The sequence below is a fragment of the Pterocles gutturalis genome, unplaced genomic scaffold (genome assembly GCF_000699245.1).
Source record: "Pterocles gutturalis isolate BGI_N339 unplaced genomic scaffold, ASM69924v1 scaffold48178, whole genome shotgun sequence".
Classification (NCBI taxonomy): domain Eukaryota; kingdom Metazoa; phylum Chordata; class Aves; order Pterocliformes; family Pteroclidae; genus Pterocles; species Pterocles gutturalis.
In genome coordinates, this window is record NW_010119796.1 from 1,263 (window position 1) to 15,410 (window position 14,148).

General features: G+C 39.3%; 1 protein-coding gene across 1 annotated transcript in view; it reads left to right on the plus strand.

Annotated features, from left to right (window-relative positions):
- Positions 1-367: 367 nt before the first annotated feature.
- Positions 368-14,148, plus strand: part of LOC104460502 (bifunctional heparan sulfate N-deacetylase/N-sulfotransferase 4-like) — a gene marked incomplete at its 3' end in the record, with an annotated part of 31,695 nt that continues 17,914 nt past the window's right edge. The window contains exons 1-3 of the mRNA XM_010076670.1: positions 368-388; positions 949-1,140; positions 2,738-2,866. Coding sequence (XP_010074972.1) covers positions 368-388; positions 949-1,140; positions 2,738-2,866 — 342 coding nt within the window. The remainder of the gene's footprint in view (positions 389-948; positions 1,141-2,737; positions 2,867-14,148) is intronic.

The following is a 14,148-nucleotide window of genomic DNA, read 5'->3' on the forward strand; positions in this document are numbered from 1 at the left end:
GTGACAAACGTTGGGTGCGTTTCCAAGTAGTCACTTGGACCAAGGAAGCTGGCTATCTCATTGTCACATGGATAGTTTACTCTTCAAATTATTTTCTCTCTATTAAAAATGTGCTAGTCTATGGATGTGGTTATCAGGCATCGTCATCAGATGGGGCTTTCAGACAGCCCACATGAAGGCAGGAGCGGGAGAGATGAGGAGCAGAACCAAGGGAGGAGAGCATCAGGAACAAAGGGAACGTGCCTGGCAGATCAGCACGCTCTCATTTAAACATCTTTAGTTCTTTCTGTCTGTACATCAACTACTTAATTGTGCCATTGGAAGATATTTTCAAGATAACCTATAGATTATATTGATGAAAATAGAAATGAAACTGAATAAATATTTTTGTGAAATTAAAAGGATATCCATCAAAGTCCAGCTTTTTTTGCTACTACCTTAGTATCATGGAAAAATATAAGCAGATTCAGAAGCTACGGGGGATATTTTTTTAAGCTAGGTAGGAATCTTGCTCTTATTCTAGAAATATGAAACAAAAAATCCCGTATATGTCACTACAGCAATTTTTCCCTTCTCTTTACTGCTCTAATGCTGTTTGATAGCTTACTAAATAAGCAGCGTCAGCTTACTGGATTACCTTTAAAAAGAACCAACCAGGTAGGATGTATATTAAAATACACACAATGTGTAATGAACAGGCAGGCAAATCTGTTCCATATAACAGTAACACAACATAATCCAAGAGGACTATTTATCACTCTGCAGTTATCAAAATGTAATTCCAGTTCCCCTCATCTCTCCCCCATTTGTAGCTTGTGCTACATACAAATAGATAGGAGTCTGTCCAAGGACAACAGCTTCTCCTATGCTGCAGCCTGAAGGAAAAATAAACTTTGAATAATTACATGTTCTTTTTCTGTTTCTAAATGTATTCCTCCCTCTGCTGTGTCGCAGGAGCACGGCATACCGACTGACATGGGGTACGCAGTGGCTCCGCACCACTCCGGGGTCTACCCGGTTCACATCCAGCTGTACGAGGCCTGGAAGAAGGTCTGGCACATCCGAGTGACCAGCACAGAAGAATACCCACACCTGAAGCCTGCACGGTACAGACGGGGCTTCATCCACAATGGCATCATGGTACACTGCATTTCCATGCTTCATAGCAATAGTACTTTAAGCGACTCAAAAGTATGTTATTTTTACCAAATGCTGCAAGTTTTACAGCAATCATTAAAATTCTCTGTGATCGAGGATTTGTAAGGATGCCAAAATAGTACATTTGTTATGCAGGCAGTTTGAAAAAAACAGTCACACAAACCCAGGCGACTGCAAATGTAATCCTCAGAAACTGGATGTGCTTGTAGTCCAATCCACCGAGCTATAAATGCATTCTCTGAAATTCATTAAACTGCCTAAGACCTATGTTTCACATTCTGGTTCATCTTTATGCATGAAAGGATTAGAAATCCACCACCTGGGAAGGTGACCAGGTGTAAGCAGTCTCCTCCAGCACATGCAGCACTTCTCTGAGACCAAGGTTTCCTTCAGAGCTTTGTTCCCAGACCCAGGGACTGGACACGAGCCTGACTCTTCCAGACCATGCACTTGCATGAGGAGAGAAGGCTCCTCACACACACACTTCAACTGCATGAAAGGCAGGAATCAAATGTACAAAATTATCTGGCCCCTCCTACCAGCCAGCTGCAACCCTATAGGTAGGTGAAACACAATTGCAATAGTGGAAGATGCATGACTTAAGCTAGAAATATTGCAAGGTCCTGGGATGTTTTAAAGTCCCAGATGACTTGAATATTGCTTATGTGTATAAAGTCGAAATTGTGATCCCCTAAACAAAGAAACATCTTAATCAAAAATGAGAAGTTACTGCACAGAGTCCAATTACTATTGCACTCCAGTTCAGCTGCAGAGTCCAACTGTTGAGCTATTGACTCAAATTCAGCAGTGTATTTTCACATGTATTAAAACCTACATTCAGCAGAGCATTTTATTTGTTGTTTTAACTGAGCAGAAAAATGAAAGCACCGACTGGAGGGAAACAAAAGCCCTTCCCCAGGTGATTTTTCTCTCTGTTTGTATTAGGCAGTATCCATAAGCCCTGACAGTTGTTGTCTTTACTTGCTGTACCACAGCCCATTGACAATACCTAGCTAATATTGTAACTGAAATATCTAGTTCTCCAAGATGAGTTTGTTTTCCCACATCTGTAAGATCCCTGGTTTCTGCCACGCAGCCTCTAGGTTTACGACAGAGCTGACCACAGACTGGTCTCCTGTGAGAATCCCACCAGTCCCGTGCACATTTCACCAACAGCAGTGAGGGGTTTCGTATGGTTCTCAGGACTGGGGAAAGCATGAAGCAAGAGGTCTCTTGCAGTCTGCAGCCTTGACTACAAATTCGGTTCCAGGTCTCAAGACCAGTAAGATTAATTGCCTGAGACAGAAACAGTGGCCAGGAAGCACTATTTATCTGTTGATAAACTAACCTTGCTAAGGGAGCAAGCTTTTCAGCCAGCATGGGGAAATCCCATCTGCAGGACTGTGCCTGCTTACCCTGAGAGGCAGGGGACACAGGGGAGCCCACAAATAAAGACACCAGAGCACAGAGGCAGAAAGGGTTGTGGTTTTGTTTCTTTGAGTTGCTGGAGGGTAGATGTGACAGGGTAAGTCTGCAGAAATACGTTAACTTCACAACAGCACTGTTATTTTGTTCTCAGGTGCTCCCTCGACAGACCTGTGGCCTTTTCACTCATACTATTTTTTACAAGGAATATCCTGGGGGTCCTCATGAGCTGGACAAAAGTATCCGGGGAGGTGAACTCTTCCTCACTATTCTCCTGAACCCCGTACGTACCTTCTTTACTATTTTTTGAACATGTTGAAAAACAGGGAAGAGGGAAGGAGGGAGAGAGGGGGATCAGATTCCTTTGATCTTGTTTGGGAAATAAAAATCAAGACTACTTCCTCAGAGGTAACAAGCAGTTTAAGAGGAAAAGAAGAAAAGTGTCTTCTAATTTCTAACGACAGACTATATGTGCCAAGTCACTGGAAAATGCATCCATTTCAGCTTCAGACTGTTTCCCAGCCTGAAGCTGGATCCCCATGAGAGGAGAGCATGCTGACTTGGCTAACCAAGACTGAAAGAAACCAGTGAGGGTAGAGAAAACTCTGATCTTATTTCACTTCCCCTTTTTTCCATAAGCTTGTCTCCTTAGGAACTCCCAATATAGCTGGATGGAAACCCCAGGGCTCAGGGCTGATATCATTCTCCCACCACTGGCTCTTAAAAAAATAGGGTTTGTGCAGCTAAAAAATACTCCAAGCAGCACATAGCCTTCTAATGACCATCCATCACCTAATAGTTACAAGGAAAAAAAAGAAGAGGTAAAACTGGCTGAATCTCCCCGGTACATTGAGACAAGTCTGTACAAGTATGAAAGGAGGGACTTCACAAAAAGGGTTCTGTATCAGAAGCAATGTTATCCAAGCACATTTTTGCTTTGCTCAGTGCCATGTTTCTTTTTCTCTCTCAACATTACATGAACCATAAACTGTATGTATGTGTGTACATATAAGCAATCTACATATGTATAAACACACACATATATATGTTTCAATGAAATGTTCCAGACTTTAAGGATGATTTGCATAACACTCGTGCAGTTTTGTCACTCAACTAATAAAAGTCTGAAATGTGCTGTGCTAGTACACACATGCACACACACACATGACAACACAATGTAGATGTAGTATGGGTGTAATTGTGCCTACCAAGGACCAAGGAGGAAAGCTACATGACTGCAAATCTTATATTTTGAAGCCACAGTTCTCTTGCCTGTGAACTGCAGTCTGGTGCCACTTAAAACAGCAGCCTAGAGGTTGAAAAGAGGAAGAACAACAATTATTTTTTTTGCTATTGTCCTCCCTTCTTGTTCCACAAAAACAAGCTGTACTAAAGATAAATGTCTTGTGTCTTGCCAGACAGCCTAATTTTCAGTGTTTTTAAATTGAAGTACTGACTTCTCTGCAGAGTTAAAGAAACTTCAGGTGGAGCTAACTCTCTAATCCAGGTCATTTTTATTTAGAGACCTAAATATAGATTTTGGTATTACATACTTAGATGCTTGTAGGTGAAAATTTTGGCTGGGGACCCAAGTTGGCATCCGAGCCAAAGATTCAGTGGACTTAAAGAAATGTAACATTTCTATTAGGATTTTTTTCTACACCGTACACGTGACATCTAATTTGAGAATAAAAAAATATCCCTGTTCTTTGCCCTGTCTCTCCATTACCTGCAGTTCTGTCAGGTTGGCTTTCCTTCCTGTACTGTCCTGTAACTTTGCTCATCACTGTCTTGAAATGCTGCTGGAATTTTTCCTTAGCTTTATCATACTTTGATCAATACCTGTGCATCTTTCACTTATCTGAAGATTTCTTCAGATTTAGGCAGTTCAGTAGTTTGTAGCAGAGTATATTCATTCTCCATGAGAGATACTCAGAATATCCCCAGTTCTTCAGTCAATCACCTGTTCCATGTCCAAGATTGTTAGACTGCTCAGGCCAACCTGACAACTCTCCTACAACTTTTTGCCTAATTTCAGAGTTTTCCTGGGAAAAAAAGGCATTCCAGATTTAGTCATGCATCTGTGACATTCATTCAAGAGACTGTCTTCCAAAGAAAAAGGGGGAAAAATATTTTATTTGGTTTTCTTCAGTACATGAGCTTGTTTTGACCAAGCTGTGTTCCAATAACTTGAGAGTGCAACATATATTATTGGGTGGCATTTGAAAAGAACAGCTTTTCTATACTTTTAACGTTTGATTCCCACTCCCACTTTTACAATTTTCTCTCTTTACCTCATCAAAACTGATATTTTACTGAGCTAAGCAACAAAATTGAAATACTGACATGTGCTCCCTTAATTATGAATCTGTTACAATATAGTGCTTATTCAGACAGGAAGAAATATAATTTAATTATGTGTGAGCTGAAGTAAGATATACCACGAAACCCCACCATCATTCAAGTCAGGTTGGTACACCACCTTATGAAATATGCAGACTGACAACACTCAAAGCAAAATCTAGCCTTATGGCAGAAGGAATCTGGTGTAAGTAGGAAACAAAATCCTCTATATTTGTACACCCCTCTTTTTTGAAAAAATACTGAGTTTGGACAGCACAAAAATTAACAAATGGGAAGACTTTTCTTTTATTCAATGTAAGAGAAGGTGTAGTGTTTTGAAACAGTTTACAGATTGGTATCTAAAAATGTATGGCATCTTCTGAAAAGGATCAATAGAGCGTCTGTTTACTGGTCAGTCGCAAATTCTGTTGAATAAAAAATATGCTCCAAATGCAATGTGCGCTCCAATCTGGCAGCAGTGCATAGTCAAATAGCAATGAGAAACTTCCCATCAGATAGTCTAGAAGCTTTACACACCCCTATGCTCATTAATAAGCTTTCTTAGCCTTTGGATATAAACTTGTGCAGTTCAGGGTTTTACCAAGAGCAGTATAGCATAAACCAGTAGGTGCTCTCCAAATGGATGACGGAAAATAACAGCTTTCTGGAATGCAAAGGCTATTTCAAAATCATAATTTAAAATTTTGTTGTTGTTCTTGAGTCATATTGAAAGAGATGCCTAATGCAGACCATGGACAGAGACCATATCCATGAAATAAAAATCCTAAGCAGAATGCACCATCCCCCCCTAGCACGCAGGCTGCTTTGCACAGCATTGCAGTTATCCTGATTGAAGTTTTACAGGAAAAGAATTACCTGGACCACTGTTTATTTTTGCATTAATGACGATTTATAAGTATTTTCTTTTTATTCTTTAAAAGCAATGGCGAGACTTTTCTGGTGTGGAGGAGACTTGCAGAAATAGAATAACTTCTATTAATTCTCCTGTTCCCTGGGGTCTGGTCTCAAGTGGGTGTGTGCAATTGCCACCAGCATTAGTGCAAGTCATGTGCATGCAGCATGGGGAAAGGGGAACCCCTCCGCACGGGGGGTGCACTCTTCTGTAGTTTGAAGGCGATATAAAAGCATTTCTGCTTGCTGAAAGAGAACATATGCATGTGCACTCTCACAGTGCTGCCAGCTACCATGACAACTGAAGTTACACACAAATTATGTGTGTTATTACCATAAAAGATCATATTCCAGAATCCAAGAATGGCCCCAGGCTAGAGATCTCCTTATGCAGCTTGTTATCTGTCCACAGAGAAAAAAAGCTACAGCAGAAGGTCATTTTATTATCATTATATGAGGTGCCTTCTTGATCATCAAGTAGGCTAGAAGTTAGAAGAGGGTTTTGTGAGCAAGTTTGTGGTTGTCGCTTGTCTGTCTCATTTTTCCAGTTTTTTTTTTTTGTTCCTTTGCCAGTTTTTGCACTGTTATTTTTCTGTAGATGAGCCTAACACAATAGTGGGGCAACAATTCCAAGTTAGATGTGATGTATAATAACTTTCAGGCTTAGATGCTTGAAAATCTAGACTCTTTAAAAGCTTGTTGCTTCATCTTACTAGGATCAACCAATATTCACTAGTTAGGGAGGACAAGAGCGCAGCTGAAAACAGTTCAGTTCATGTCCGCAGTTATTTTGAGGCAAGGCTTCCAGAAGTGAAACGCCATACTTAACTCTCCAGTAAATAGAATTATTATGGGTTTCACACACACTTCAAGACAGTCTTTTACAGACTGTTTCACATTCCAGAAATAACCACAGTGCCTTGATTAAAATCAGCACACCGCCACCTTTTGCTGTGGATTACAGCTATTTATCTGTCTAAAACCAAACTCAAAGTCAGCTGTTTCTGACCTAGCTTAACATGTCAGGGGCAAAGAAACAGAAACATGGAAGTCTGAAAAAGCAGTGTTATAAGATGCTCTGAAGAGATGCAGATGCATGATAAGCAGATGAATAAACTTTAGCATGAACAGCAGCCCAAGCATAACAGAATCAAAGTCAGCAGTAACACCAGCTTCCAGGAGGACTGCCCGCTTCTCAGCCCCATCACCACTGACCGAATGCTCTCTCCGCACTGACACCGGACCATTGAAGAAGTCAAGTAAGCCCCATCCAACCAAAATAGCCCCCAGCAGAGTTAAATAGCAAGTGATAGTTCATGGTTTTCACTGTATGGGCATAGCACCTGCACTACAACCCTGCTTAGTTCAGGAAAGTGCCTGCCCTGGGTGATGTAGAAGTCCGGGGCTTCTAGGCACAAAGCAGTGACTTGATTTGTAGTTGTGTTTTTAACGGGATTTTCCCAGCAGTGAAGATGGGTTGTAAAGGATAGCGCAGAGAAATCCATGTTTCCTTAGGCTGTTATGACATCCATTTATCATCTTTTATCCTCACAAACAAGCACAAGTAGGAACAGAACCTCAGGAATCAAGTTTTGATTAAACATTTTTTCAATTAGTTTGATTACTGAAGCACATTTCAAGAAAAATTAAATGTGGGGAAGCAAATTTACTAAATTAAAAGAATTCATTTATAACTAATTTAGGGTCAGATTGCAACTCTCTTAATGATAATGGTGAGCAGTAACCTATATTGACTGCAACATGATTTCTTCTGTGAGTGTATATTCCATGTACTTCACACATGAGAAGTTCACAAAGTGGTTTGAGCAGGGAGCAGGTGGGGATAACGAAGTTTTTGCACGAGGTAAGGAACCTGAAACTAAATTTTGATAAGGGCAAGAACTGAATGTCTGCTAGCCTTTCATAACTTTAAAACATGCCACCAACGAAGGCTACTGGCAAATTCTCTCAGAAAGCAAGTGGTTTACAGAAAACCTATCCATTATTTAGGTTGGAGTTAACATTTTCAGGAAATGTGCATAAATACTAAGCTCATACCAAAAATGTTTACACTTCCAAGAAGCAATACCACGTAGACGGTTAAATTAGAAAATGCCCAAGTGACATTGCATTAGGATAAAGAGTTTACAGAGATTCTCAAGGGGATCTTCCAATGAATTTTTTTTTAATGGCTTATACTGAATACTCTGTGGCTCAGAGAGATATTTTCACTTTCTAATCTATGAATCCTAAAGATGAGTCATGTCTGGCAGAGATGATTTAGTAGTATGCAGAGGAGGGATAAACTCCAGCAAGACAGACAGAAATCAAACTAACTTTCCTTTGAGTTTTAATGAGGTTTACAAGAACCCCAGACAGACCTTTCCAGGACCCAGATAACACATAAGGCTGCCCAAGTCTAGAGTTTGTGGTACGTGTTCTTTGCATAAAGACCTCAAAGAAATACTCATTAAAGTTAGTGGAAAAAGTCTCAGTGGACAGACTGGCTTTGAAATAAACCTAAACAGTGCAACTCTTTCCAAAGGTATCAGTCTAGCTCCTCTCTGAACAGTTTTATTCATTTGGAAGCTTATAACGATAACAACAAGCTTTAGATGTATTTATAAATAAGAAACACATACAGTTTGGGACAGAAAATGAGACATTACTCTGGCCGTTGGAGTTTTCCTTTAGCATTCAATACAAGAAAAGCAATGAAACACTCCAAGGAAACATTTTTTTTTCCCTTGCTAGACCAAAACTAGCTGTTCAATCAGTGTTACGTTATTATCATTGACATTATTTACTCTGTGGTTTGACAAACATCAAAAATCAGTTACTCACTAAATCCTAATTAGAACAGAACTCCCAAAAGTCACAGCATCAGTGCTTCTATGTCAGTGGTGAAAATAAAACAGCAAAACTACCTCAATCAGTAGAAATAAGCAAGTGAAGAAAAAAAGAAGAGACAGCTAAAACGTCAATGAAAAATGTGCAAAAAAAATTTTACAAGGCTGCTTTTGTGCCTAATGTAATTTTTATAGTAAAAGTAAACTTTTTGCAATACTAAAAACAAAATTCTTGCCACTGTGCTGTGAGAGCACTTGCATCTGTATTAACTGTAGTTAGATCTTAAAACCAGAAAGTGCATAGCTACTCAAAACCTGTCTTCGGGAATTTAATACCGAAGAGTTACATACCCCTGCCCATTCCTGCACTGGCAGTTTTCTTCCCAAAAATTAAAGCTCTGGCAGCTTATTTCTGATCTTTCTCTTTTTTCTTTGTCTCTCGTAAACACTTCAAGTTAGGACCAAAGGCCTCTGGAGGGTGTATGCTGCACAGAGGGAGGTACAGCTGGCATTAGTGGGCACGAAGCAAATTCACAATCTAAAGTGAAAGAGTGCCAGAACCATTAGGAAATATTTATTTTAGCCAAGTAGTTTTTGGTGGGCTTTTTGATTGTCTGTTTTAAAACATCAGACAAGAAGAATACCATGTCCTCAGTGTGAATATAATATTACTCAGCTACACAAATGTGACAGAAAATTATCTGTCTCTGACCAGCATTATAGCAACTTAATCCTTTGTGAAAAAATATTTAGGTTTTCTGCAGGTGTACAGCATTCCACTGCTTCAACAGAAAAAACAAAGTCAGCTTAAGACTTTTTTAAATTTATTTACTTTGTAAACCATTTCAAACAGTGTCATTTCCTTTTCTCGCTTTCTAAGCCTTGCCAATTCTTTGCAACCTTTTTGCAGTGCTTTGAGGTGCTTTCAAATAATTTGTTTTAAAGTTTGCTTCCCTGGGTTACATAAGTATGAAAATATTCAAGGCACATTTTATTTCAAGGAGTTCAACATTTCAGTCCTTTTCAGTCAACATTTCTTTTTCTTCTTCTTTTCATTATTTACTTAGCTTAACTGCCTTTTAGAATAACTTTATCCATTCCCAGGCTACATTTGTAAACCTCCCCCCCTTCCTCTCTGTTCACTTCCCCAGTGCTGTGCTATACTCCTTTTCTTTGCCTTTTCTTTTTTTTTTTTAAACACCTTCCCAACAAATGTTAACCAACTTTACATGTACTTCTGTCTTTGATGTACTCAGTACAATGAGAAGACAAGCCACCTGGCATTAAAATCCACCTGCATTAAGGTACCTTCTTTCTGTTGAAAGCAAGCTTTGGTATGAGAGCTGTGATGGGCCAGTCAAGGCAACATATTTAAGGCACACCCCCGGTGCCATCACCTGCTATCATGAACAAACACAAAGCATGAGGCAGAGCAAGCAAGAGGGATGAGCAGGGCAATCCCCTCCTTTGTTTCAAAATGTAACCCATGAAAATTTAGGATTAAAAAAACATTAATAAAACACAGTACTGAAATATTTTCAAGCAACAAAAAGCAGGTTTCTCATAAAAAAAGTTAAGCTCCAATAGAGTTCCCTAAATTTAGGGAGCATTTTTCCACATCCAAATGTCAGGCTCAAAACTAAGTGGGTTCAGTCCATGTTCTCTGGCCGTTGCCCTTCATTCAGTCTCCTGAGAAGTGCTCTGACATATTTAAAGCATGCTCTTACAAATTGTTCTATATATCACATCTTCAGTATCCTCAAGGTCTCCCAGAATCTGTTTTCTAGTTCATCTCCTTTACTGCCCTGATTCACAGACGATAAAGAACAACCATAAACGCTTAACAGCCAAGATAAGCTAATAAATACAGCCCTAAACATTATTACCTCTACAAACAAGACGGAGAGAGTCATTTCTCCTAAAAAGAAAAATCTCTTTAAACCAGTCAGTTTTTATTAAGCCAGCAAGTGACAGCACAAAAGGCACCTCAGTCAAACACTAAAGCAAAAATAAGTGTATCAGGCTTTGAGAAGTGGACCTAATGTGGGAACCCCACCAACTCAAGGAATTTCCATCTCTGTCCCAGTCACATCTGAACACGGTGAATTAAGATTTTCTGTAGCCTGCACTGAGAAGGTCAGCTATCCCTACAGAGGTGGTGAAACTGAAGATTTCTACCAACGATCAAGCTTGTTTTTCACATCCAGTGTCTTAATTCACTAAATGCTTCTCTTTTCCTATTGTTCCTCCCTTTTTCTCCTTATTACACAGATGAACTTGGCTGAGCTAACTCTTCCCTTCACCACTTCTCACAAGTCTCCCACCATCTCCTGCTCATAGCTCCACCATAAAGAACTTGCACGGGCCATTGCTGCATTTTTATATTTTTATATATATGTATACATCCTTCAGATTTATGTTTGCATCGCCACATAGAGACACATGCATACCCTGCAAAAAATATTTTTTGTCCTCAAAGCTAACGAAATAAGACATATTTGCAACTGACAGATCAAGCCATTTTTAAAATTAAAAAAAGGAAAAGTAGCAGAAAAAGGAAAACTTAAACATTTTTTTCAACTCCCTTTCCTACTTCAATCAAACATCCCTAAGCAGCTTTAACCCAAGATGAAATGTGGCATATGAATTTCAGGAAGATTAGCTTCTTCTGTAGGAATTTGGTTGTCAAGAGAGAAATCAGACTTGTGATTGAAAGGAAACTTTGAACTCAACTCAGGAGAAGCTACAGTCCATAATAAGGTACATTATTATTCTAACTTTGAACAAGACATGATCACATGTTGAAAAGAGAAGAAAATTCTTTCTAAGTGTCGTGGGATGTTTTTAATTTTGAAGGCCACTTAAATGCGTTTACATTTTTGAACTCTCCCTGTAACTAAAGGGTTACACTCGCTTCTGGCCTCCGCCTGCCCTCCAGCCTCCCACCCCTTCATGTCCAGGCTATTTAGCTCTAGATTCTGCATGACCAACATGTGCCATACTTTGAACATTTTGTTCCTGCTTCCTGCTCTCACTCATCACAAAACCAGGTGAGAATCACACCTTATTGCTTCAGAATACTAAAGGTAAATGCAGAGAGGGGTTAATTCATACCTTCCACAAGAGATGTGGGAGTGCTATTATGAAACATCTTGAGTGTTAATAATATTTTTCTTTTTATTTGCTTTGTTTCTCTGAGCATAGCTGTAGAAAGAATAAAAAAATAACCTTGGGCATTGTAGGAAATACACTTCAATCCAAAAGTAATTCATAATGCAGTCCTAATAACAGCCCTGTGAAGAGAGCATCTCAGCATGTTTCAGGAACAGAAAAAAGAAAGCAAGCAACCTCCTCACAAAAATGTCAGTACTTGTTGAGCCTGAATTAGCAGGGACAGGTGTGTCCCCCTCCAACAAGACAAGAGGGTTATGTCTGTGTTATAAAATTAAAAGGGAGTTTTGTTACTAAACAGCTAAATCAGAATTTGTTTTAATGGTCACAAACATACCAAATCAAATGGAAAAAAAGGAGAGATTTGGACCTTATTCTTCTTTGTACAGGAGCAGATTGACGTGCTTGGACAATGTAAAGCTTTTTCCATCTGTAAGTGAACATCAGAGTGAAGCACAAGAGAGTGGCCAGACACTTGTCCCCCTAGAGAGGATCACTCAGTTGCCATCCCAGGGACACCCCAGCCAGAGCTGCCTGTACAGGCAGTATAACTATAGGACAAAGTCCTTAGCTTTTGCCTGAGGAAGAGGGAAGTATCTCTTCTTTATTCAGAAAAATACTTCTATGTGCATTCAGCATCATAAACACTTTGTTTTCTTCCTGCTGCAGCACATACTAAGGTTCAATACAATCAAGGTACATTTGTATTGAAAGCTAGCACACTAGAGTAGTGCCTGTGCCTACAGCACAATCACCCCTTCCCCTAAAGATATCTCCTTTTGTAACTAGGAGCCCTGTAAACATTGATAACATGGCAGAAATATTATAACACAAACCTGAAAGCTGAAGCCACTTTTATCATCCAACTCCAGGTGTATGATTAAATCCACTCCAACCTTGATCAGGCTTTTGAATCTTTTTTGCCCTTCATCCATCCCACACGACCACCCCACCTATAAAGAGCTGGTATAGGAAAATATTATCCCATGGAAACTCAAGCCTTCAGCAGCATATTTAGAAATTAACTAGCTTCAAACTCAGAAAATGAAGAAAATCTTTCAAGGATAACACATCTCTTCTTTCTTTCATGACATTTTCCTTCTTTATGAAAGCTAATACTCCACACCATGCGTTTTGGTACTTCATCAGAATTACTTCCCAGCAAGTTAGGTGATGGCAGAAATAGTAACAAATGACTATGTGTCAACAAGGGGGTTATTGAGTAAAAAGAAAAAGAATCTGTTACCTTCAAGCACACACCATACAATAATTTATTAAAGTGTCAGGAGCAAACCTTTAAGGTAAAAATGAGCTGACTCAGAATTCCCTGATTACTGAAAATGAATCCTTAATAGAAGTAAATGGACAAGAACAAAATTTCCTTGCTGTGTTCACCATTCAAAATTAATTGGAAAGTGGCTGATTTGAGAATATTATATCCTCTAGTGAACTGAAAATGCTCTATTTTTTTTTCTTCTGAAATCAAGAGTGGAGAATTAAATTAACTCTGAGGTTTGTTTGCACAGAGTAGGCCACCAAAATGGATTAATTAATCATCATTTATGCATACTCTATAACACGGAGCAGTCAGCTCTTCATAAAACTGCAAGAATAGCAACATGACAGTAGAAGAGTTATAAAAACAAATGATAAATTTCCTGCACGTCTCCAATCTATATTAACTTGCCTGGAATTTCTTTCCTTGCAGTTTGAAAGAAAGTATCCTTGTGAAAACACTTATTCAGTGTTTATAAGAGGCCCCAGTTTAAATGAGGCGATTTACACTTGCTCTACAGCTCCGTGTGCTGTGCAGGTCCTGGGCAGTAATTTTCATAGGGAATATCAGTATTGCTCAGAGAGACGTTACCTTCCTCTACCTGGAGACTATGAAGTACCATGTTAACAGCAACAGACGTAATTCATTCCTTCATTCAAAACACAGAATCAGATCTTATTTAAGCACATCTGTAAAGAAACATGTCAGAGAAACAGTCCTTTTTGGATGCTTATCCAAACTAATAGCCATTTTGACCATCATTTACCAGTAGCAGATTTCCCTGCAGCCAGCTCAGAGGATTGTGTTTTAACTCGTTGATTGGAAGGGTAAATAAAGAGAAAAGTTACTGAAGACCAGTTAAAAAAAAAAAAAAAAAACCACGCACACACTGTCACTAAGTCAGGCTACTACTGAACTTACTGAAGTCCTACTGAAGGGAATAGGGCAGCTTGCATCTCTGCCTGTTGTATTGAACTGTCACCTGGGAAACACTGCTCATCCTCTATGGATATT